General features: G+C 38.2%; 1 protein-coding gene across 2 annotated transcripts in view; it reads left to right on the forward strand.

Annotated features, from left to right (window-relative positions):
- LOC5572937 overlaps positions 1–24,228 on the forward strand; it is a 535,760-nt gene extending 511,532 nt beyond the window's left edge. The window contains exon 8 of one of the 2 annotated variants that reach the window (XM_021846848.1): positions 22,506–24,228. In XM_021846848.1, the coding sequence (XP_021702540.1) occupies positions 22,506–22,642 (137 nt within the window). In that variant the 3' untranslated portion in view covers positions 22,643–24,228. The remainder of the gene's footprint in view (positions 1–22,505) is intronic. The other variant, XM_021846849.1, reaches the window with a different exon arrangement.
- Positions 24,229–26,551: the final 2,323 nt, after the last annotated feature.

A 26,551-nucleotide genomic window follows, 5' to 3' on the forward strand; every position in this document is an offset into this window, starting at 1 on the left:
CTTGTACAATTACAGTTGTCCTAGAAAAAAAATACATATTTATAGAGAACTCAATAAAATCTCAAATTTATGTTAAACTAGTGGTCCCGGCAAACTTCGTCTTGCCATCAAGTAGGCTGTTGAAAAACGCCATGGAACGCTCAGTTCAAAATGGAAGTTCCGTTCACTCCTGTTTTTTCAACTTTCCCGTTAAATACCCTTTGCTTTTTATATACACAAACACGTCGGAACACTTCAGGAACATAACTATGGATGAATCATTCTAATCCGTCGATCCGTTCTCAAGCCATTTCGTGACATACAAACTCCACTCCATTTTTTTATATAGATTAGCACGATATTTTAAACCCTTATCTACTATTTGAGGTTAATCATTTAGGGAGTCCTATCTTCAAGCATTTATTATTGATTACCTCACCCATTACTGCACAGGAAAGGCAACGGACAGCACATAACCCAAACCGTAACAACTTGCTCATTTATTATTCCCCAGAATCGACTAAATCTTTTTCTATCCGGAACTGTTTTGAACTACACATTCATCATTTCCCGGCGGCAGAAGCAACAGAGTTAGAATAGTAAAACTTGCTGCATTCCATATCTCTTCATAAATCTCATTTTCTCACACAGTAGACTCGTAGCTCGTTCGACGAACTGTGTCTAGCGAAACGATAAGATGCAAAAGCGCCACCTCGGGCTGGGAAATGATGATATTTTTGTCCGCAGTCCTCCCCCACCTATCCGACTAACGAAAGTCACGTTCCAGTAAATCTCACCCAACTCTTGGACATGAGGTTAGCCAATACCAGGGCTGGTAGCAGTTTTTTTAGACTCGGTCACTATTTTAATGCAATTCTCTAAAATGCCTCCATTTTGTATGGAATTTCTCGTAAGTTTTTTTTTCAACCGAAATGGTCTTTGAAGTCACTTTCTTTACAGTCAATCCTGGTAAATAATTCTAAAGGCTTGAGAAAAACTTTTACGCGACTAATCCACAGGTGACTTAGAAATTTCACCTCAGGTTTCACAAAGAAAAGCTTTAGAATTTTTTGTTAGTTATTTCGCCAGTAATTTCTAATAAAATCATTTCAGCGACTGCTCCAGTATTGCTCCATAAAATTTTCTTAACATTCCTCCACAAACTAATCCAGAAATTCCTACATCAAGCTCTCATGATATGCGTAAAGGAAATTCTCCAGAATTTGCTCCAAGGAATCCTTAAGCACTCTTATGCTCCTATCTCTAAAAATTTCCTGGGAGATTGTTATGAAAATTTGCTCCAGAGATTTTCCCCCTGACAGTTTTACAGACTCATTCAGTTGTTTTACTAAGAGATCCTCTGAATCTTCCAACAGATGTTTCTGCAAAAAAAATCTTCTGAGGGTTATGATTTTAATAGAAATTTGTTTATGGTTTTTGCAGTAAACCTTGCAAGAACTACTTGCTACTAATTTTTCCTGCCTGAGGCGAGAATCGAACCCAGTGTGGGTTCGATTCTCGCCTCAGGCAGGAAAAATTGCCGCGATGCGGCTAAATGCCTGGTGACACTAACCGCACGGCCATGAAGCCCTTAAATTAATGAAATCCCATAAGCCCTGGGTTTCCTATTACGCCCCCATATATGTGTTTCATAGGAGACCTGACTGTGTTTAGCATATTCCAACCATTTTATCAGTGTTGCCAGCGTACAACAATGATTGTGTTTTGTTTTCCCGAACGCAATGTGTAACATTGTTTTTTATTCTTTTTTACTTTTGCTCAAGATGCGACTTAAATAACGTGCAGGAATTCGATTTTATCGATTCCACTTGAGCAGTGTTACCAGCTACGACAAAATTTTGAACAGTTATCATGAAAAGCCGGATTACAGTTGAAGAGTATTCCTAAGTTGCTAAGCATTCTATTTCTCTATTGGATTGTTTTCCTTTTCCTTCTTTTTCTCATCTCATTTTTCTTTCTGATGCTTTGCTCTTCCTCCTCCTGAATTCGAGCCAGTTTTCAATGTTCAATCCATGCTACTTTTGCTTCGTCTTCTTGTTTTCGATTCTCCATCCTTTCTATCAAACCTTTTTCGCCCTCTATTGCTAGTTGCAACTGATGGTACATGTTCTTTTATCCTCTGTCTGCCATTTCCATTTTGCTCATTGACCTTTGGCCTCATTGGGTTGCACGTGTGGAGATGTTTCTCGTCTTCCAGATTTTTTCAACATAATTGCTTATAGTGCTAAATATATCCGACTCAATCAATGGAAATCCAGCTTTTGACAAGGAGCTAGAGTACCCATGTCTTAAATCGAGCTTCTTCTTCCGCTTTCAAAAAGTTCCGGGACCAGGTTTTAAACCTTTCGGAGGGGTTCGAATGTAACGCTGGACGGTTGAAAACGGAACAGAAACCATCTTAGCAGCTCTTCGCATTGTTCAAGTCTTTTCTGCTTCCTCAATAGCTCGCTCCAAGTCATTCGGATGGTACTGGTTCCGAGGGGAATATTTGCACTTGAAACCACTAGAAACCACTAGAAACGAAAACTTAAATAGAATCCGATGCAAAACGTACTTTGCTGTGAATTTACGCGACATGTAAACTTTTATGATAATCTTATAAAACGAGTTATTACTGTATATTCAACGATAAATAATGTAAATTGTCTCATTGCGTTCGAAAATGCTGGCAATCTTCAGTGAAACTGAAACATTTCATGATCTTCTATCCACCATTCGTCAATATTGCATGCTTTCTTGCATCTAGAAAGTGAAATTGCAAACAAGAATGCTCGGTTTTAATGATTCTACGCTGAATATTCGTTCATATATAATGCACATGGATGAATCGATGGCTTGTTATTTGATGTGCATTATTTATGACTGAATTTTCAGCGTGAAAATCATGTAAACCAAGCCGTTTTGCATGCAACCTTCTTTACAAGATGACGTTTCGTGTTCCATATTAAAGATTTTGCTAGCAATGTTGGATATAATAGGTGTGTTTGTAGGTTTTACCATTGAATAATACATGAGAAACGGCTTTGCATGATTAAAGCTAAAATTACGTGATGTGTAGATCTAAGATTTTTTTGGTGTGTAGGATGAATCTTTGAATAAGTTCCCGAGAACTTACGACTACCTAAAGTTTCTTTTCTGAATGAATATTTAGAAAAATCTTGATAAATCTGTGTGGATAACTTGGAGTAATTCTGGGGTTATCCTAAAAACTCTGTATTAAATTTTTGAATGTATCTTGCTTGACACTTTTGGAGAATTTTTTTAAGAAGTCCGTGAAATAATCACCAAATATATTTCTTAATAAGTCTTCGGAATAATACCTTAAGGAAACTTTTGACATAACTGATATTTTTCCGATTATTTTACTGGAAAAACAGATGGAAAATTGTAGCAGTAAAACGCGTCGCAATTTTTCGTAGTAGTTACGTAGTGAAATGTCTGGTCGGATTATCTAAGAAATTCTAATGAAAACACTTATCTCCTGATTCCTGTTTGGTTTATTTTTTCGTTTTATGGGTTTGGTTTGATCTCTATTTTGGTTCCAGTTTGGTCTTTTTTTTTATGCTTGTCAAGAAAGTACCTAGAACACTCAGTCACTACCAGCCCTTCAATACTAGTACGGTCATCGGGACACCGACGCTAGAGAAAGGCACCCGGAGAAACGAGTCAAACAACATACTCAAAATCTCGTTCAAGTTTGTGTACCAGGCAGCCAACATCGTTCTCTGGTGGAATGTGAAGAACGGGCCCAAGCTTCCGCCGGAACACAGCATCTATAGCACCTATCAACCTTCCAGAGCAGAATAGAGCATAGAGGTCTAGGTTTTCAAAAAGCTTTTGGTTCATGTTGGAAAATTATTAGTTGAGCTTTGGAAGCATTACGAGAAATCTTCCATTTTTGAAAGTAGGGTGGAAAAATATTCAAACTTATTTGCAACCTACTACAGATGACATGCAGGCCTCGTCCTTTGGAGATAGAGGCCTGTGTCATCCGCAAACAAAGATTTTGACATCCCAATGGTAACTCAGGTAAGTCAAATGCGAAAGCCCCAAAATGAGAAGGCTTTCAGACTTGGAGGTTTGGTAATTAACCTGAAGTGTACAATTTGACAGATAACTTAGAATTCTTCCAACAATGTATGTTAGAAAATTCAAACTTTTTAATTTTACAATCAAGTCTTCATGCCAATCATTGTCGAATGCTTTTTCTATGTCAAGAAAAGCAAGATCAGTAGAATAGCCTTCAGATTTTTTGGAACGAATCAAATTTGTTACACTTAAAAGTTGATGGGTGGTCGAATGCCTATGTCGGAATCCGAACATTTCATCGGCAAAAATGAATTTTCATTGATGTGAACCAGCATTCTATTGAAAACGACCTGTTCAAAAAGAAAACAATTATGGGGGAGACCATGCTGATTGGACGATAGCTAGAAGCTTATGCAGGATTTTTGTCTGATTTTAAAATTGGTACAGCTTTGACATTATTCCAACTTTAAGGAAAACATGCCAACTGAAAAAAATGTTAAATATATCAACCAAGAATAATAAGCAACTTTCGAAATTTCTGCCGTGGGTTTTGAAAATCTGGACCAATGTGAAGCGATACGCATTCCTCTCATTCATTGGCATCGAGAGCACTTGGACGATAAAGTTTACTTTGTCCTTTAAACTTTTGCTTATTTAGAGGTAGTTACATCCCACTCATATGGGACCGATGTTTTCGTTCTGGAACTGCACGAATTTTTACCTCTCATCTATGGGTGCAAACCTGACTTCAGATGAAACATGTTTTATCGGATAGCGTTCGAAGCATATTTTCTGGTTGAATACACGTTTATCACAGGCATAATAATGTGAGTAAATACAAGTATCTAGCTCTACTATGGTATGGTTTAACAAAATGCAACTTAATTCGATTTCCCGGATGTTATATATCCGGATCCAGTTTTAAAATAGGTTTATCAGGATTGAGACAAGTTTTAAGTTTGTTAGAGATCTAAAACGATAATTGTTCCTTATTTTACACTACTGGCATATCTCTATGAAATCGCTTGTAGAGATTTCTACAATGTTTCTCTCAGTAATAACATAGGAATTACTGTAGTCGTTTTTGAAGACTTCTTAGGAATAATTCGTCACAAATTCTTAAGCATGGTAACTCTGGATTCCTGTAGAATTTCCTTGAAATTATTTCTAAAAAAAAGCTAATAAACCACCTTGCCGGCATAACCATATTGAAAAAAGTAAATTAAAACAAAAACTACCGAATTATGTATGAACAGAAGCTCATCACTCAAAACTAAATTCTTCACGGTGCAATTATTTGCCTCTTCAAACAGAAACAGTTTTGAATACTGACGACCCATCTTCTAGTCTGAAGCAACTTGAAACTGACATATACCATATCTAAAGAACAGCACTATCGTGTAATCCAGTCCATTCCGAGTAATACTCCACCTCAAGGACCATGTGTTATACACTAGATACTACATGCATTCGGAAAGCAAGAAGAAAGCAGTCTGGCTCGGTTCTGAGTTCAGTTCAACTTTGCACCGAGACCAGATCTATGCCATAAGTGCCATACTTCTAGACTGAAATGGCATTTTCTCATCCTTGTAAGCTCCCAGAATGCATATCATTCCTGCTCCGAAGACGGGAGGATTGCACCTCCGAATATGAGAAATGACCAAACCGCCGATCCACAACCCAACGGGCGGCTGGCAGTTGGTCCAATAGGGTGGTTCGGTTTAGAGAAATGTTTTGAAATTCGATCCCTATAACGCAGTTCTTTTTATGCCAACATCAGCCGCTGACATTAATCATCCTTCAAAATACTTTAAAATACAGGAATTTCTAACTTTGAGATTTGAGCCGCCCTACAGGCTTTCAACTTAGGCAAAAGTTCATGAGGGAGATGAATAAAGGCTCATAAATCGGGTTGCAAAATCTTAAGCCACTGAAATGTGAACTGCTCCGGAAATTTATGAGTCGAGAATGTTTGCCACTCGGTAAATCACACATGAGGCATTGGTGGCGAACGGAATGAAGTGATGAAATAATCGTTTTTCTTGTAGATACTTCTAATGGCCTAATTGAATTGATTTAACGCATAAGAATATATCAAGGATAATCTCTGGCTCTTCAACTTCATGTCAATGTGATTTTTTCATAGTTGTATGGTTGTATCAAGGTTTCCTTTTTTTTGACAAACACAAATATGCAGCTTGTCTAAAACAGTGGTTCCCAACCTTTTTGGAAATGCGACCCCCTGCAAATTTCTACAAAAACCCTAAAATGTATGTCTTAAAAATCAAAGTTTTTGGAAACAAATGATTGTTCATATTATAAACATTGAGTCAGATTAACCTAATTTTCAATATGGCTGACATCATAACTTGATACTTCCTCGCGTTTTAATGTCAGTAAATGTTGGTAAATGCCAGAAGACCATACTCTACTGGAAAATAAATAAAATCGAATCAAAAATTTCCACTTAGATGCATGAAACTTCCATTCAAAAGAAAAAAAGTACCCATAAAAACCGAACAACAGACACAAACAGCGCAAGGATATCGTAACGCAAATGTAAACCACGATCCAAATTGGTTACGGTTATTTGCAAACTGACTTTGAGGTCATTTAGCAGAAATCTGTTTTCCGTTGTGCGAGATGCGATAAAAAAAGTAAATCTTATTTTCGAAAGTCCCTGTCCCATGAGCGCTTCGAGCAACAACCAAACATCCAGTCGGAGTTTTTCTGGGTTCCATTCGAACACGACGACCAAGGAAGAAGCCCAATGTTTTTGCTGACGCGTTCCTAGAGCTGCTCCGGGAGGCAAAGGGGAACACCGAAATAAGATTTCCTTTTTTTCTGTTTTTCCCGGTTCCGTGGATGCCATGCATACAGAGACTATTTTGCTCGAGTTTCCTTGAACGTCTGCAGCGCCGGCAAAAAGGAAATCCCATTGAGAAATCGTCGTCATATAATTTTCCAATAGCTTTTCATTTCCGTGGAACGACCGATGACGATGGCAAAAGACACAGCCGTCATATGGAAATTATACGTTTGAATTTCTTCACTCTTTCTGGCGTTCTCTCCTGGGTGCAAGATTGCTTGGCCTCCCCTGAAGGAATGGAAATGATGCTTGAGCCGTGTGTGGAAGGTGCCGCTTTTTTGGGGGGTAATAAAAATAATCTGGTTTTCTTGCAAGAAGAAAGTCTTTTGGAAGGGTCACCAATTGAATTTTGGTTCCGATTCATTGAACTTGATCGTTTCAGTAAAACTAGATTATTTCAACAAGTGGTATTATGCATCATTGAAAATTGCACCCTTTTAGTGCCATTATTGCTGTACTTTATCTGACGATTGAATATGCACATCAATCATGTACTATTTAAGATTCATCCATACAAAATATACACAACAAGTGCAATACACCAGATTTTTTGTGCCACCCCACCGAAATGTACCTTTCAAGTTTAGTAAACCAATCTTCCTCAAATTCTATAAAACCGAAACCATTCTCTTGTAGACTTTCTTTTAACTGTTCAAAAAAGAGACAATTGAGTATTACTTCGAATGTCATTAGCTCGAATGATATGACCCCGAATTACATAACTCCGAATCACTTTAGCCCAGGGTAAAGTCATGCAGGGTAATTGTGCATTGCAATGTGCATTCAGTGTAACATCATTCGAGGTAATCGTACATTCGGGATCATTGCAATAGGGTGACGGCTTTCAGAGTAATGAGGTAGAACCGATTTTTGGTGGAATCGATTTAATAATTTCACAATTACTTTTTCAAAGGTTATGTTTTTTTTTTATTAAATTATTTGTATAATATTTTTAAATTGTACTGAAATTGAGTTTGTAAGAACAAAGTACAGTACAGTATATTTTTGCATATATTATGATACACTGCAATGTTTAACCCCTCAACCGCCAGTAAAACTTTTCGTTTGTTGGAAATTTTTGGACCGTTTTTCTAAAAATGTTCAAATAACTCATCTGTTTTTATAATCTGTTGATCATTGGTTACCTGGTTTCGAAATTATTCGAATGTTATGGGTTTTAGGTGTTCTTTCTATACAAATAATAAACGAATTGCCATTCTAAACCAGGCAGTTTGGTCACATAAATTCTATCTATTTCGAAGGAACTACAATTATTGGACAACTAGTACGAAACATATAAATTTTATCATAGATACAATCATACGGACGAAAATCACTCCGTTTACCCGTTTCAAGTATGTCTTAAACATAATTGCACCTAGGACTACAAGTGTTCCTACTACGCTCGTTTTCGAATCTACCGGTTGAATTTTAAGTACCTCCTACGATATGTCACTAACGTCACTTTCGCACCAGATATCAATTCAATGTGTGTGTGTCGTTGTGGTTTTAATACCATTAACCGTTTTCTTTCTGTAGTGTGCTGCTGTGGCTGACGTACTCTACAGCTCTAGTTTTCGGTATCCTTACGCTTGTTAACAATGTGCGGTGTGTTCAAGATTTGGCATGACTCTTATAAAGTTAAATTTTGATTTTTGTTAATGCCTACGAGAAGCTACTTATAACACTTTCACATGCGCGCGTTGATAGCCAACAAGGGTGTAAATTTTCTTTGTAGCTGTGAACGTCATTAGTGTGCACTGTTAAAAAGATTTCTATTGCATAAAACACGATATTAGTTAGGAATTGTGCATACTTTAGTGCAAACGGATGAAATGCTCCAAGCGGTTTCCGCTCTAAGAAAATTCAGAGTTCAAAATGTTGTCATTTTGACAATATTCGATTAATTGCCTTTGTTTTAGCTTCAATGGACTAGTATAGATATCAAGATTTACGAGGGTATTTGTAATTTGTTTTAAATATTCTCCTGTTGGCAGTTTCTTCGGTCATTGGAACACATCTAGTTAAAATTATCGGCAATATTTACCTAACTAAATGGTACTAGCCCGAACTAGTATCATGCTCTATGCATCGAAAATCTTCTAAGAAATTCTCGTTGACATAACAATCACTACTACAAAGAAAATAAACTTCTATGTTGACTGTCAACGATCGCAGGTCAATGCGTTACTAGTGGATTTTGTAGTTAGAGAAACATTGCCCTGTACGCACTGATGCACAGTGCGTTGCTCCATAGACAAAAATCAAATTTCAAGTTATTTTATCCGGCGATCATAAGTATCCATAATTGTTTATTGATGGCATCCGTTATTGAAACAAGTATTTATAAACTTTACAAAGCACTAAAACATTTACAAAAGGGTCGAAAGTGACAGTTGTCGGAGTAGCAGAAAAATCAAATTTTGTCGCATGTTTTCAGCATTCCTTTCCAACTAGCACGGATAGTATTGAAACCAATCTATTTAATCGAAATCTAAAAGAGAACAAGGCTGAAGGGTGGGTTGGTAATTATATTTGATGTGATTAGAACACAAATTTTAACTTCGAATATTGTTACGGATACACCCTTTGCATTTGCCGCAGATGGTAAGGACAATAGAAACGTCAACGGATAACGCAGAGAAGTGAGAATTACACAGAACAGAATTCAGTCACATGTAGAACGTGGATAATAAAACACATGAATTACACATATATGTAACGTTATCGCTATTTATTCGTAATTATTCCAAAGTCTCATTACTTTTAAACGCGCGGGGTAGTTTCGTTCGGTGCTTAGTCGGTGCTAAGAGTTTCGTGAGTGCTTAGTTAGCGAATTTCGTAACACTGGTGTCAGAAGTGGGGTTACGTCATGTCTACCGCACCGATTCCTACAGACTCCGGCTCACAGTCCGAATCCGGTCAGAAGGACATTACTGCTTTGCTCGCTGAGCTCACTTCATCGATTGCCGTTAAATTCGAACAGCTGAATGATAAAATCAGCAATAATTTGGATGAAATGCGGTCCGAAGTAAAGGAGTTCAGTGTAGAACTGGAACGCGTTAAAAATGATGTTAGCCACTTGAAGAATGTGCGAGATTTTAGTGCAGCGATAAACGCCTTGCAGTTTTCGGATAATCCTGTCTATCAGAGCTCACCGAACGCCTCGAAGGCAGATGCACCGACACCTTTTACAAACAACGAAGTATTTGGAGGGCCAAATTCGAGAGATGCATCGCCTCAGGGGTTAACGTCGCTTGCAGATAGGAATCAGTTAAACCAAGGGAACGTAAGCAGTGGTGAAACTAGAGCGATGAATGACTTATCGATTGTCAATACCGGACTCAAGGTAAAGTTAACTCCGGAAGTGTTTGATGGTACGAAGCGGTGGGCCGATTACGTATTGACTTTCGAACTAACAGCCGACATCAACCACTGGGATGAAGCACTGAAAGCAAAATATCTAGCAGCTATGCTTCGTGGCCCTGCTTTGGAGGTGTTGCGGTCACTGACGCCGGTCCAAAGAGCGAGTTATGTCTTTTTAAAGGCAGCTCTAGAAAAACGGTTCGGCGAGACGTTTCATCGAGCTCTGCATCATGCTCAACTGCGATCTCGTCAGCAACATAAAGGAGAAGATTTTATCACCTGAAGTTCGTCGACTTGTAGCTTCCGCTTACCATGATTGCTCGGCAGTCGCTCAAGACAAAATTGCAATGAATCACTTCCTCGACGGCCTCGGTGATCCAGTTGTGCAAGATCTCGTCAGATTTGGGCTGCCAGACACATTGGATAAAGCAGTGCAGCTTGCGCTACAATTTCACCTTTCACGTAGTGCCACTAGGTCCAACCATAAGCCTGTTCGACTTGTACGAGACACAGATGCACAAAACAGTAGTTCGGATTCAGAGACCACGTCTTTGTGCGAAGAAAATGTTTACGGGTTGCGATCGGCCGGCACACAAACCTACAGTAGACGACGAAACAAGTATCGCAGCAAAAGGAATTCGGGAAACGATCGGTCGCCAGCCTAAGGGGGCATGAGCTGGCCGAGAACAGTGGTCCCCCAAACATCTTATTTGTGCATTCACTGAATCGTCGACGTGGTAGTTATTTAGCCGATTTACGTATTGATGGTGTTCCTTGTGAAGCTGTCGTGGATTGTGGAGCTGCTGTGACAATCATAAGCCAGAAGTTTTGGAAGCTAATTGAGAAGAATATTACCCAGCAACAATCATCAAAATTCATCAAGACGGTGTCCGGAGAACTCGTTCCAGTGAATCTGGAAACCACAGTTGAGTTTAACTTCGGAAGGTACGCAGTAACACATCCGGTATGGATTGTTGATATATCGGAGGACTGCATCATCGGAAACGATTTCCTGAGAGAACATCAATGTATCATCGATTTTGTGAGGAACAAGCTAGAGATCTCTAAAATTACATCCATCCAATTGCGTCCAGCGTCAGGTTCAAGTAAAGAAACCAAGGTTTTCCATGTGACGACCGAAACAGAATTAGAAATTCCTGCATGGAGTGAAACCATTGTCCAAGGAAAATGCGAACATCGTTCGAGAATGCCTATGCTCTTGGAAGGTACTTTGGATCATCCAGATTTATTCATTGCCAAAATTCTAATCTGCGTGAAGAATGAAAAAGTGCCAATAAGAATAATGAACATCTCACAATTTCCTGTGAATAAATCGCTCGGAACCGTTATCGCCAACTGCTCAAGTGTCCAGGTAATTGATAAAACTAAACATGTTGTGGATTTACAAAATGACAGTTTACATTTACAGTCCGTGATAACGAAAAGTACAAAGCATCTTGACGCAAAACAAAAGGAGCGATTCGTTAAGCTGATTACGGAAAACCATGACGTTTTCAGCAAAGGATCTGATGATATGGGACGCACGAGTTTGACGCTACATCGTATAGACACGGGGAATCATTCGCCGATAAAAATACCACCTCGAAAAATTCCGCTGGCTAAAAGAGAATGTGCAAAACAGTTGGTGCACCAAATGCAGAAAGAGGGCATCATTGAACCGTCGCAAAGCCCATGGTGTTCACCTATTGTGCTGGTTAAGAAAAAGGATGGAAGTCAAAGGTTTTGTGTTGACTACAGGAAACTGAACGACATTACTAAAAAAGATTCCTTCCCTCTCCCCAGAATCGATTTGACACTTGAAGCTCTTGGCGGTTCGAGTTGGTTCTCCACCATTCATCTACAAAGCGGTTTCTGGCAGGTGGAGATGGACCAACACGACAAAGAGAAAACAGCTTTTTCGACCGGTAACGATCTTTGGCAATTTAAAATTATGCCGTTCGGTCTGTGTAACAGCCCTGCAACATTCCAGAGATTGATAGAGCTCGTTCTGCATGGGTTATCCTGGCATTTCTGTTTAATTTACATGGACGACATTATTGTGCATTCCAAGAGCTTCGAAGAGCATGTTGTCCACCTGAATGAAGTTTTTAGTCGCTTGCGTGCTGCTAATTTGAAGCTTAACCCAGCTAAATGTGCGTTTTTGCAACGGGAAGTAGCCTACCTTGGTCACGTAGTATCAGCGGACGGAGTGCACACCGATCCAGAGAAAATAAAGTCAGTATTAGAATGGGAAAGACCACTCAACAAGACGCAAGTACGAAGCTTCATTGGTCTGTGCGCTTATTACCGGAAATTCATAAAAGACTTTTCAACTATAGCCCGACCGATGCATAAGCTGATGGAGCATCATACACCATTTACATGGGACGAAGAATGCTTGTTCACAGCATTCGAGAGATTAAAGCAAAAACTGTTGGAGGCGCCAGTCTTGGCATATCCTTGGGATGATACTGAGTTCGTGTTAGATACGGACGCCAGCTATTGCGGCATTGGGGCTGTACTTTCGCAAGTCCAGGAAGGCAAGGAGCGGGTTGTAGCATACTACAGTAAGTCACTATCCAAGGCAGAGCGTAATTACTGTGTCACGAGGAAGGAATTGGTCGCTGTAAATAAAGCCGTGCAACATTTCCACCACTATCTGTATGGAAGACATTTTAAATTGCGAACGGATCATGCAGCTCTCACATGGCTTCGCAGTTTCCGTAATCCTGAAGGACAAGTTGCTCGATGGATTGAAAGATTGTCTCAGTATGATTTTACTAGTGAACATCGCCCTGGAACTCGACATGGAAATGCGGATGGGCTTTCAAGGAGACTTTGTTTTGACCTTGGATGTAAACATTGTAGTAGATTGGAACGCGATGTTACCGCCGAAGCCAAAGGTGACGCACAGCCTTGCAATCGAATAGGTGCGGTCGATGATGCGTTTAAATTAGGCCAGCAAAGTGACTTAGTCTTGCATTTGAAGACACATCTCAACTTGATTCAACAACTCGAAGTTATTGGACAATGTTCGACAGTTTGTTGGTGCATAACGGTGTTCTTTGTCGTAATTTTGTAGGCCCACATAACGAGTTCTTGCAAGTAATTGTCCCTAAGAAGATGGTGCACTATGTGATGGAACAAATTCACGGCGGTTTAACTGGTGGCCACTATGGTGTTGCAAAAACTCTTATAAAGGTCAAGGAACGGTTCTACTGGGTCGGACTCTCAAGAGATGTCAAGCTATGGTGTATGAATTGTACGGTGTGTGGTGCTCGAAAAGGACCAAGTACTAGATCTCGAGGAGAGTTAAAGCCTATACTTGTCGGGGAACCATTTCAGATGATTGGAGTCGATATCTTGGGACCATTTCCAATAACCGAGAGAGGAAATCGATGGATACTCGTGATTACTGATTACTTCACAAAATGGCCAGAGGCCGTTGCCCTACCATCACAAACGGCAGAAGTGGTAGCAGATGCTCTGCTTTCAACTGTTGTATTACTGTTGTATCAAGATTTGGAGTTCCTCAACAGATTCATTCTGATCAAGGCAGGGATTTCGAAAGTGAAGTATTTGGTTGTTTAATGGATTTACTTGGGGTCAAGAAAACTCGCACCACACCGTTGCATCCTCATTCTGATGGACAGACCGAAAGATTCAACCGTACTCTTCTTGATTACCTGTCCAAATTTATCGATAAGGATCAAAAGATATGAGACACATTACTGCCACTGGCACTGTTGAGTTACCGAGCATCAACACACGAATCAACGAAGTTTTCACCAGCTATGTTGAATTTGGGCTGTGAACTGGTACTGCCTATAGACTTATGGAGAAGCTCATCTCCTGACGCACTTCATTCAGGTCCATCCTATGTTCACAAGATTAGAGAAAACATGCAGCGTATTCATGAAGAAGTAAGGAATAACTTGAGCGTAGCCGCAGAGTCAATGAAGAGGCGCTATGATTACAAATCCAATGTTACAACATTCAACGTAGGGGACCTTGTTATTCAATCCACAACGTCGTATAGGAAAATCACCAAAACTCCAATGTGATTGAGAGGGCCCATACAAAATACTGCGACGAATCAGTGATTTAGTTTACGAAATCAAGAAGGATGCCATTGGTAGTAGAAAGAAGATAATCCATGTGGATCGATTGGCTTCCTTTAAAGGTAGCCGGGACGGCTAGGATCCAAGAAGGAGGCAGTGTTACGGATACACCCTTTGCATTTGCCGCAGATGGTAAGGACAATAGAAACGTCAACGGATAACGCAGAGAAGTGAGAATTACACAGAACAGAATTCAGTCACATGTAGAAGGTGGATAATAAAACACATGAATTACACATATATGTAACGTTATCGCTATTTATTCGTAATTATTCGAAAGTCTCATTACTTTTAAACGCGCGGGGTAGTTTCGTTCGGTACTTAGCCGGTGCTAAGAGTTTCATGAGTGCTTAGTCAGCGAATTTCGTAACAATATGATAAATCGGCACGTTGAGTTGACTCAACTGAAATCAAACTTATGAAATACTAACATGTAACATTGATTATCGATTCAGGAAAATTTCCACCGAGTTCCGCCCTATATCACACACAGACATGTTTCTTAGAGTGTCATCTAAGAGGTCTGAAAGATACAGCTGCATCTCCCTGCAACGCTTCGAGTTTTTTTTTTTTTTTTTAGGTATACTCCTTAACCAGCACAAGTATGAAAATGAGTTGATCGTGAAAAAAAAATGAAAATCTTGCAGCGGTATGTGGTCTCGGCTCAACCAGACATTATACCAGAGCAAGTTTATGCTTAAATAATATATTTTAGATTTGGTTTCCAAGATTTTATTCAAATTTTATATAACAAACTGAAAAATTAAAAAAATGAGATATTTTTGCACTTTTGAAGCTATGAGCGAGAAGAGACATATTTTCAAATAACTTCTTGTATCATTATAAGCAATAAAAGTACAAATTGCATGGAAAATGATGAAATAGCCGCTTGGAACAGTTATGCGACTAAGCGTATAGTATATGTCATTTGTGCAAATTGCAGCACTTCTGATCAGAAACAACTTTTTCTTCCATACCAAGGTGCTTAAATGGCTTGATCTTCAAGTTTTGATTTTATCCCGCATTTCCAAACATTCAACGTACTGTGTGATGGGGTGAAATGGCTCGACTCATTGGATCATTCCTAGAATGCTCCAATTTGTATTCTCTGCCAAATTATGCTGAAATATGTTCATCCAAGAGTTACCGTTACAACCCTTGGACATGAACTCAAAGATTGTCCTTCAATTTTCCGGTGAAAATTTATTCCCGATTTAAAACCATAAAAAAAACTCAAATTTGAAAAATGTTTTCATCATGATGGCTGGCAAATATTGTAAAGCTACTGTGAAGACTTCGGATGGTCTTAAAATGCGGACCTTATTACGAGAATACGACACAAATTCTTAATGTGTCATTTTGGACCATTTTACCCTAGGTTGCATGCACTAGAGCGATTTTGTGCACAGGGGTCCCTTGCACCTTATACCTTCCGGGCCGTTCAAGACCACTTAGCGTCAACTTACGGACCTCAAATGCTTACCTGATATTTTTCTTACCAAAACGAGCACTTTACAATGACGAACTTATAACATTTCGCATTTTCGAAATATATGAGACTCCCTCATACGCATGTATGGTACGACGCACAGTGGCGGGCCTTCATACAAAGATCGGACAAAACCTTGAATACGTCCCAAATCGCTTGATAATAGTAATCTATTGAGTATCTTGGCTACCTGATATCATCCCGTCGGAGTTAAGCGCCAAATTGAAAATTCGATTTTCTAGTGAAATTTGTGCAAACTAAGTTTTGTCATCCAATCGAATAGAAAGGTTATTTTAAAAAAATTGTATACAGATTTTAGTGGGCTTCGTGGCCGTGCGGTTATTGTTACCAAGCATTTAGCCGCATCGAGTCAAGGAGTGTGGGTTCGATTCCCGATTCAGTAAGACCTTTTCGTCAGAAACGTATTTTGACTGTGCCACTGGGCTTACTTACTTTTACTTTACTTTTGCTGGCTCTACGTCCTTCAAGACATGACCTGCGCCACAATGTTACGCCAATTAACTCGGTCCATGGCTGCTATCCTCCAATTTCTCGATCGCCCCACCACTGGGCGTTGCATGCTATTCCGTTGTCTAGTGTGGTGCTTACTTCAAAGGGCAAATAGCCCACTGAAAGCATTCAAGTGTCGGTGTCTTTTTTTTATGTTCCTTGTAGCAATTTCAGTTTAATTTCAAATGAGTTATTTTTCGCTCATTTTCTCTAAACACTTTAAATAAAACGGACGACGTTTTGAAAATTTATCAAAATTTTAGAGAAGGATTGCAAAAACATTGTTTGCTACAACTAATAACTTAACCTGTTAAAATTTATGTTATTTTAGCAAAATCAAAGGCTTGAGACGACGCTTTCAAATGAAGCCTATTGAGCTTAAATCGGTTATGATTTCGATGAGATACAGCTGTTTTAAATTCGCTAGGTGAACCATAGTTGATGAATTTGAAGCAGTCCAATTCGCCTGACTTTCCCGCACTAACGATGCTGCCGAAAACCGAAAACAAAACAGATCAATTTCAAATTTTGAGAAACCTTCACTCAATAGTATAGTAGTCTATAGAAAATATTAACAAGCGATTTTGAGACATGAATTTTTGAGGTTTGGTCCGGCCATGCGCCACTGTGCGACGCGTGAAACACGAACGAATAAAGCGCCCGAACGGTTGTTTGTGTTTATTCGCAGATTCTGTTTTGATGCCTACGAAAATTCATCGTGCCTCGCGTTTCCGATCGTTGTTCAGCAACATCGGTCTACCTTGGATCCTTGCTGACGGCTGACAATAACGTTAGCCGTGAAATACGGAGGCGCATCATCAGTGGAAGTCGGGCCTACTATGGCCTCCACAAGAAGCTGCGGTCAAAAAATATTCACATCCGCACCAAATGTAACAGAAAAGCCCCGCATGGCCTGGATTTACTCAGGTGGTGCAGATCATTGATGCGTGCCACTAGTTGTCTCTTTTATACTCCCGCTGTTCTTATGCAGCGCAAATAAGTACGTCACTATTTGCGCTGTATAGGAACAGTTTAACATACGGTGGATGTTCTTTACAATTAAACACATCCGTACGTTTTGAGGGTTTAAAACAATCTCTTTAGTCAAACTTCATTTGATTACATTGTAACTAAAAATCTACACGTTGAAGCTTAACTCTACACAGTATTAATTCTAGGGGACGAGTTTGGATTTACTTCGGAGTTTGACGATAGCTAATCGTCATCAAATAGGCTAACGTTCAGCATGTGTTTTGGTATGAACCACCAATACACGAAGCTTATATCTATTTAGCAGTTAGCATTTTGGTGCTTGTTTATAACATTAAAGGAGGGTCAGGCATTTGTCAACTGCCTTTTATATTATGGTTAAAAAGGAAAACATGTTTAAGCAAACATGTGTAAGCAATAAATTTTAATGAGGTCTATTGGGAAATTTGGTTGCGCATGCACTTGTGTGTTTCGACAAGTCACAAGTGTCTTATTGCAATTTATGATTTGGGATAAGAAAACGGAAACATGTCTCATGTAAGATAATTCTTTGAGAAACTAAATATTATAATGCTACAACAGCGGGAGAATAAAAAGAGAACTAGTGGTACGCATCAATGATCTGCACCACCTGAGTAAAATCCATAACATTGAGATCAACCAAGCGCTCGAGAAATCTCTTTCTCTTTCATACGCACGGTTCATAATTTCTTTCTCTCATATTTCTTTGAAACGCCAGCACGGATGTGGTGTATCGTCATAACCCAATGCATTACTCATACACACGGGAAAAAATTCTGTGGTAAAAATAACTATTTTAGCTGACTGCGCCCATTCTTAAAACTACCATGGAAATTCAGACCAATTTACTATGTTTACGGTACACCCCACCGCATTACTGGTACATTTGACAGAAATAATTTACAACAATCCGATACCAACTACAGCCATGGTAAAATCAAGCGCATTTCTGGTCTGCTGAAAATTGCCGGTGCGAGCGCTTAAGTTAACCCCCTAAAATGGTAATTTTTACCGCACAATTTTTTTTTGCGTGCATACAAGAAAGTGAAAGAATTATTCGTGGACTTCCACTTCTCTGGAAAGATGACCTCAGAACTACATTACTTCTTGAAAGTTCAGATACACAGCCAATTCAGATGATTGTACCCCGTTTGGCATAAAGTCGTTTGGTATAAGGTCGTTTGGCATAAAATCGTTTGGCATAATGATTGTTTGGCATAATAGCCGTTTGGCATAATGGTCATTTGGCATAATGGCCGTTTTGCATAATAATTGAATTAAAATAAATATTAGTATTTTCAAGCTTTTACCGAGATGAACGCCATTGAGCAGATAACAAAAAATGCTGGTAGGTTCTAAACAAGCGCGGTGTTCGTTCAGAGATTTTCCAAGCTAAGAATTTCAAAAATTGTTGTGACATTAGAGAGCATTACTAAATAAAACTCATGACGTGGTCTACATCTCAAAACATAGAGTATCTTTGAGCTCTTTGCGATACACATATTTGAAAACAGTAAATTGGCAAAGAAAATTTGCAGTTATTCATCAAGGGAACGCTCATAGAATATTTCCCTGCAGATCAAGCTCTGTTTCAGTATGGACGTAACACTCGGTAAAAATTACTTGATAAAAGAATGGATTTTTTTTTGCAAACTATCATAATTTAATCCAAAGATCTAGCAATGCGACTTAATGCAAAAATAGCCTATATGCGAGAGCAGATTATTTTTCGATTAAAATGTGTGAGGCTCTAACGCAATAATTTTTTTTCACAGCGTAGCTCAAATAAACAACACATCTTTGAAAGAAAATATTGGTGGCAAAACTTTTCAACGGTTCAATATAAATTCTAATTTTGGAAGTGTACATCAAAAATATCGAGGTACGGGAAAATTTGTGATTAAAATGATATTTATTCCAGCATATCTCGGAAGGAGATTACGCGTTTGCCCCAAAAAAGTATTGGCAGGTTGTAAAGTAATTATCATTCTAACAACACATCTGGGAAGAATTGATAAAACAGCAAAATATAAAAATGGTTAACATTTTGCTCTACTAAATAATAAATTTAAAACAGTATATGTAAATATAAAGAATAGCTTATTTTTAAAAGAAGGCAAAAATTATAACTGAACCATTAGAAGAATGGACGCCAAAAATTATTGCGGCATAATAAAAGGAAAAGACATAAAAAAGTGCGTTCAGAATCATCGAAGTGATTGTGCTACTTTTCCCAGAATGCCATTTTCCCGAATGACTGGTTTCCCCGAAAAGTGGTAACGAGAAAGAAAGATAAACAGTCAAAATAAGGAAGTATTCTGTCAATCTCGGCTATACACATGTTGGCAGAAATGCTGAGGACGGTAAAACTCGAAAGAACTGACAAATAAAGAAGGGTGCATATTAGATGATCAGTTCGTTTACCACCCTGAAAAGTATAAAGTTACGACAATTATGAGTGCAAACAACTTTTCGGGGAAGTGGGCTAGTCGGAGAAACGGGATATTCGGGGAACTGGTGCTCGGGAAAACGACATTCGTGGAACCGACATTCGGGGAAAAATAGCACAACCCATCTAAGTAACTATAGCTATCGATTTCTCTTTTCGCTGATAATTTGAGCAGATCAATGTTATCGATTGCTACCCTTTTGTCAGTTGGGAACAAAAAAATACTTAAAAATATAGCTCCAAAAACAGACTATGCATAAACAAGGAGAAATTTATTGACATTTCAAATCAACAGTTTTCATACCTATAATTATGGTTACATCATATTTAGAAATAGAAAAATAGAACAATTAAAAGAAGGGTAAATTTGTGCTAAATATATAAAAATATTCAGTGCAAAAATTTGTTCGAATAGCGAAACTCAAAAGAGGAATTAATATTTGAAAGAAGGGTAATTTCTGGATAAATAATAAAATACTATTGGCAATAATTTCCTAATACGCTAAAATTTATTCAAGAGTGAATGATTGTTGAATAAAGTGTCATTTTGTATCAATTGACTTCAAAATAAGCCAGATGTCATCAGAAAGATTCAATAGAAACTTAAAAATGAAAAATTGAGAAATTCTTGGTTTCAGACTCATTATGCCAAACGACTATTATGCCAAACGACTTTATGCCAAATGACCTACCACCAATTCAGATTACCGATCCCAGTAAAATTTTACTGGGTTTTGGAACTACGGATTTTTGGTAATTTTTACGATTACCGAAAAAAACCAGTAAACCAAATTATGTTTTGATTGATAAAATTACTGACTTAGTCAGTAAAATTGTAGAGCGTTTTTACTGGTTTGCCATGTTCACGCTTTGCTCTTTCGGATTCTGTTTTTTTTTTTCAAAAATCTGAACACATAAAAACCCAATCGACATGGACATGTCGCTTATTCAACGATAATGCGAATAAACACTCACGGTATGCTGCATTGCTCATATCTCAGTGGCAGTAATCGAAAAATGTGTGACAAAATCACTTTTATTTGGCAAAAAATCTTGCATTCTTCTATTGTCAAGGGCCCATTCACATATTTCATAACGCTGAAGGGGGTGGGTGTCTTCAAGTTGTTACAGGTCATACAAAATTCGGAAAATATTCTTACAAAATGCGTTTTGAGGGGGTGGGTGGGTGTTGAAAATGGCAATTTTTGGCGTTATGAAATTTGTGAATAAACCCTAAAATTATTCATTTGTATAATTCGTTCAAGTTTGGTTAATACAATGCTAATAGATTATAGTTTGTCTTGACGCTGCTCGATTCTTATTCATCGTTCAACATTTTTTGTTACAACTCAAAGAGATCTCACATCGGATCATAACCGCAGACGATACTACAATAATGGGAAAGGTTTCTCAATTTACTCTTCTCGTTTTGACGTTTAATGAACAGGTACACATTTAAATTGAAAATATCTAGCAAGACGAACCAATTTGCGCTTTCCTCTTTTATCTTTTTCAAGCGATGCTTTCAATCTTCAAAAACATGTATCCTTTTCAGCTCCAAGACGACACTGCCCGCTTGTTATAAGTTCTTTGATTGGAAAAATAGAATGTTGTTGGTCGATTGATGTCCAATCAATATAGAAGACCGAGGACCACTGATGGTTTTCTTCTCCTTTTCTGTTGTTCGACAACGGTCAAAAGGTAACACTTCAGCTTCAAAGAAACATCGGCAGTGAAAAGAGAAACCACTTGAAATTTTTGCCTCGCCTTCGAGTGGGAAAATGGTTATTCCTATTGTGTCAAGAAGATTGAAAACGGTCGATGCAGTGGTTGTGGTGGTTTTCCTATAGTATACGGAACCATGCCGGATTAAGTGGATCCTGTTGAAGGGTTTATTTGGATACCACTTTGGTATCGCATCTAATGGGTGTTTCAGAGGGAGGAGAGAAAAGATAAAAGGGGCACAACTTAATCAAGATGTTAAAGTTGATAAAATGATTTAGACTTAAGCGGAATTTGAAGTGGTAGAAGATTTTGAGTCTATTTAGGTAGAAGTGGTTTAATCACTGTAATAAATTATAGTTTTCCAAACTGTTGGTCGTGACCTCATAGGAAGATTGTAAGCTGATATTCGCACACAGCTTCAAATGCCATCGAGGAACATTAACTTTAGAAAATGTTCAATATTAATTATTATCATAATCTTTGTTCTAGATGACTTTTCTCTTAGGTGCTAACTTATTTTGAATGTCGATTAAATGTTAATCATCATATGGAAAAATCGCACTTTTCAACTTAAAAAGCATTTTTTCAAGATAGGCTAAAACCCTTATGTGTGAGAGTTTAGCGTCATCAAGTCAAGCGTCAAATCAAAAGTCATTGAATTTGAAAGATTCTGATAATTCTTTTTTTGTTCAAAAATGTAATAAATTAAAAATAAAAAAAAATCTTGAGAACATCTTTTCTATATTTGTTTTTTTTTTTTTAAATAATGAACTTTCAAGCAAAAGTCAAAACTTCTATCTTTTTTCCTGGTGGGTCGCAAAAAATAAGCCATGACGTTCTCTAACTTTGGGAAACCTTGCATTAAACCATTCGGAAAATCGCCAATCCTAGACTAATACCGGACTGTTTCTTCTCTTTTTCCTGTTTTCATTGCAGCAGACAAAGCTTCGCCGCCGTCATCGTCGTCGGCCGGAATGGTCGTGGGTTCCTACGTGAAGGTGTGCTGGATCACTTTTTACATCTGTACCATTTGTACCGTGCTGTTGTATTCGCTCCGGGTGGGAATCTCCTGATTGTACAACCTGAAAGAGATCATCAAAATATAAATCGAAACCGACAAATCGCCAACAAATCCAAAAGATTCAAAACCTCCAAACCCTTCCCCGCCGGGCGATGATGCAATGCGGAGAAATCAACAAGAAAACAACGCCATCACATCTAACACAAGCTTCCAGAGAACGAGAACGAGCGGACGATTGCTTCAACCTTCCAACTATACAGCCCCTAGAAACTAGATTGTTATTTTTTGCCTTCCACTTGAAGCTTCCCCTGGGCAAAACGACTCGAAGTAAGCGATAAAAGGAACATCGGACCGCCATAATTGGACTGTCCAGTTGACCAGAACCATATCCGGGAGCGACCGGGCCAATTCCCGTTTTTCAGCAGTAAAACTCGGTGTGCAGTGTGAAGCAAGAAAACCAGCGAATTACTGCACTCCTACCTACTAATGGACCTCAACTTCATGCAATGGGGAAGCATCGTTTAGCTTCACAGACGATTCTTGGAAGTTGGGTGCTGCTAGCTGAGGTTTTGTTTTCCAAAAATTGACTGTAATTAACCGGAGTATGTACTTTGAAGAGAACGAGAAAATTGGCGGCGTCATGATATGCGGGAAAAGAACACTTACCAGAGAGGCGTTCGCACGGGAGTCGATAGGTGGTTTCCAACTGGGGAAGAAGTGAGCCGTTAGCAGTAGGATTAAATTGAGGTTCTAGGATGTAATGAATAGGGAAAATCAAATGGATTCAGCATGAACAGGGATGATGATGTACAAAATTGAGAAGAATGATTCAATTAACTAGATTTGTCTTTAGAGCTTATTGATAGATTTTGGTAATAAGATACATGTTTGAAATGTTTTTTTTTTTATTGTCCATTGGAATTTTGTTTTGGTACAGTACGAATAATTCCAGTAATATTTTTTTAACAGCGCTTGATTAGTTTCTCACCAATAAAAAAACAAACAGTGTGCTGTCTAGGTGATGGACATTATCAGAGCAGACACACAAAGCAGAATCATAGTTAGTTGTTCTAAAGTGAGTTACTGACGATCATAATCAGATATTAGAAGATAGGAAATAGAAGATCAAAGATAATATCTGAAATTATTATGGAAAAGTATTGAACAATATCTATTAAGATATTATAAGATCAAAAGGCTGTTGTTCAAAAGATGATTGTGATCAAAAGATGTGGGCTTCTTGGCCGTGCGGTTAGTGTTACCAAGCATTCAGCCGCATCGTGTTAGGTAGTTTTCCCGCTTCAGTCCGGAAAACTTTTTGTCAGGAACGTATTTCGGCTGTGCCACTGGTCGTTGCATGCTAGTCCGTTGACACTTGCTTCCTTCAAAGAGCAAATCGTCCACTGGAAGCATAAACGTGTCGGTGTCTTATTTAAAACAATATCTGGCAAATTTATTGATTGACTAACAAATCCATTTCAAAATATGATCTGACAGGTGACAAAAAAAATGAGACAACACTGAGTTTACAATCAGAGAACCCAAGACCTCCAGTTTCATACACAAAGATACTTAACATTCAGCTATGCCTCACATCGGAAAAATGAAGGAAAGCATCATGTTTTTCTCTATACGAAACTGCTTGTTGCTTTTTCTATTTTTTATTACTCCACTAGGACTAGGAATTTCTCCAGAAATGACTCCAGATACCCCTCCAGTAATTCTATAATGAAAACTTCTGAGGATAACTTTTTTTTTCAAAAATCTTTCGATTAATACTTTAATGAATTTTTGAAGAGATTCCTATAATCATGTGTATATTGATTTCTTCAGTAGTCTCTCTGTGAAATCCTCGATCGATTCTTCCAGGAGTGTTGTAAGAAATTTGTCCACGGTATGTTTCAGAATTTTCTTCAGAAACTTCTTTTTGAAACTATTCAATTATTCGTTTCACTTATTCGTTCAAGAACTGTTATTTGAATTTGGTAAGCGATTTTTCCAATATTTGTTTCAGGTTTAATCCCAGTAACTTTACCTTGGATATTGTTAAGTGTTTACTTTGGGATTTTAAACCCGTATATGCCTGAGTGAAAGAAAAAAAAACTAAAACTCTCATCGCTAAGCGAATACTTCACGCATTTCAATTATTTTTTGTCAGTATACTGGTACACATATCCAGTTTCTTAAAGTGAACAAAGGATCTCGGTAATGTGGCCGGAGCTATGCCGTTAAGTCACTGGGTCAGGTCGAGTGACAAAGGTTCAGTTCAGTTGATCATGAATGTGAGTGCAGTGCGACAGCTACACTTTCTCACTGGTTTTTACCTTTTTGAGGCTTCTTTGTGTTTCTGCTCTCGCTGCAATGTGTCCTTCGACACAAAGTGTTGAACACAGTACTTTACAACTTTTGAGAACACTGTATGCCGATAAGAGATGGTTTTGACCTCATAAAATTGATTTCTGTTCATTAAAGTACCTGTAAAACATACATTTCTCTATAGTTTTTGTTCTACGAGATTGAGTAGTGTGTGATCCTTTGACCGTGACGCTTGCTCCTGCGGGGGCGGGTGAAGCGGTCAAGCAGGATAAATCGTGGTTCGCGCGCAGTGCAGTGAAAAAGTGCGTTGTATTTTGCGGTAAGCACAGTGCTGCGACGGAAGAAACAGCATTACATCCTGGTAAAATCATTCTTTATTATTTTTTACCTACCTATTTCCATATGAAACCAAATACGTGCCAGGGTCGAACATTTAATTTTCGATTCGGGAAGTGTAAAAATATTTCAGATATCCATTTGATATCTGGGTGTTTTTATGCGGGGCTTACTGTATATGAAAATGACCTCAGAATGTGTGTGTATTTACTGCCATTCTTGAAATGGGTCGTTGGAATTTCAGTAGAGCTATCACCTTTCATCTCCTGGGCTAAAATTGTCTGCAGATATGAAGATATCGAAGGGTATCAATAAATACATGCATACAATTTTCTTCCATAAAAGCACTGCCGGTCAGTGGGAGATGGATTGTATACACACACACACACACACACACACAGTTTTTGTTCTACGAGATTCTTAACCTCATGCCTAATCATAAAAGTTCAATCGTAGTATCATTCCTTTGTCATTTCTGAACATTATCGTAGTATATCATTTTTGTCTCCGAATTACAGATAAATTGTAAAAAATCGTCGGAAATACGACATTCCTCATTCCCCTGCATTTAGAGCTGCTGCCAAATGGCACAATTGCTGACATGTTACAAAATTGAACATTGTTTCAAGATTGCGTTGATGACATTTGCTAGATGTTTTCTTCAATCATCATCCATCATTGAAAAAGCAAAGCTACTATGTTCAATTTTGTAACATGTCAGCAATTGTGCCATTTAGCAGCAGCTCTAAATGCAGGGGAATGAGGAATGTCGTATTTCCGACGATTTTTTTTACAATTTATCTGTAATTCGGAGACAAAAATGATTTACTACAATAATGTTCAGAAATGAAAAAGGAATGATACTACGATTGAACTTTTATGATTAGGCATGAAGTTAAGAATCTCGTAGAACAAAAACTATAGAGAAATGTATGTTTTACAGGTACTTTAATGAACAGAAATCAATTTTATGAGGTCAAAACCATCTCTTATCGGCATACAGTGTTCTCAAAAGTTGTAAAGTACTAATAATAGGTTCAACCAGTGGTATTTATTTTGATTTTCATTTTTCCAAATTCTCGGTAGAATTTTTTGAATGCAAAAAATAGCCAAAAAACACAAATTCGACTTGAGGCACCTCCTAATCTTCTCCAAATTGGATGAAAATTTGTCTGGTAGTTTGTTTTAGTATTGCAACTAGGACTTGGGGGTGACTGGTTGAATCCCAGAAATTTTGATTTTTGTGAAACTGTCTATTGAGCATATTTTGCCAACACATTCCGTTAGCATCACTCTTTGCGTAATCGCT

This window comes from Aedes aegypti, chromosome 2 (genome assembly GCF_002204515.2).
Source record: "Aedes aegypti strain LVP_AGWG chromosome 2, AaegL5.0 Primary Assembly, whole genome shotgun sequence".
Taxonomy (NCBI): Eukaryota; Metazoa; Arthropoda; class Insecta; order Diptera; family Culicidae; genus Aedes; species Aedes aegypti.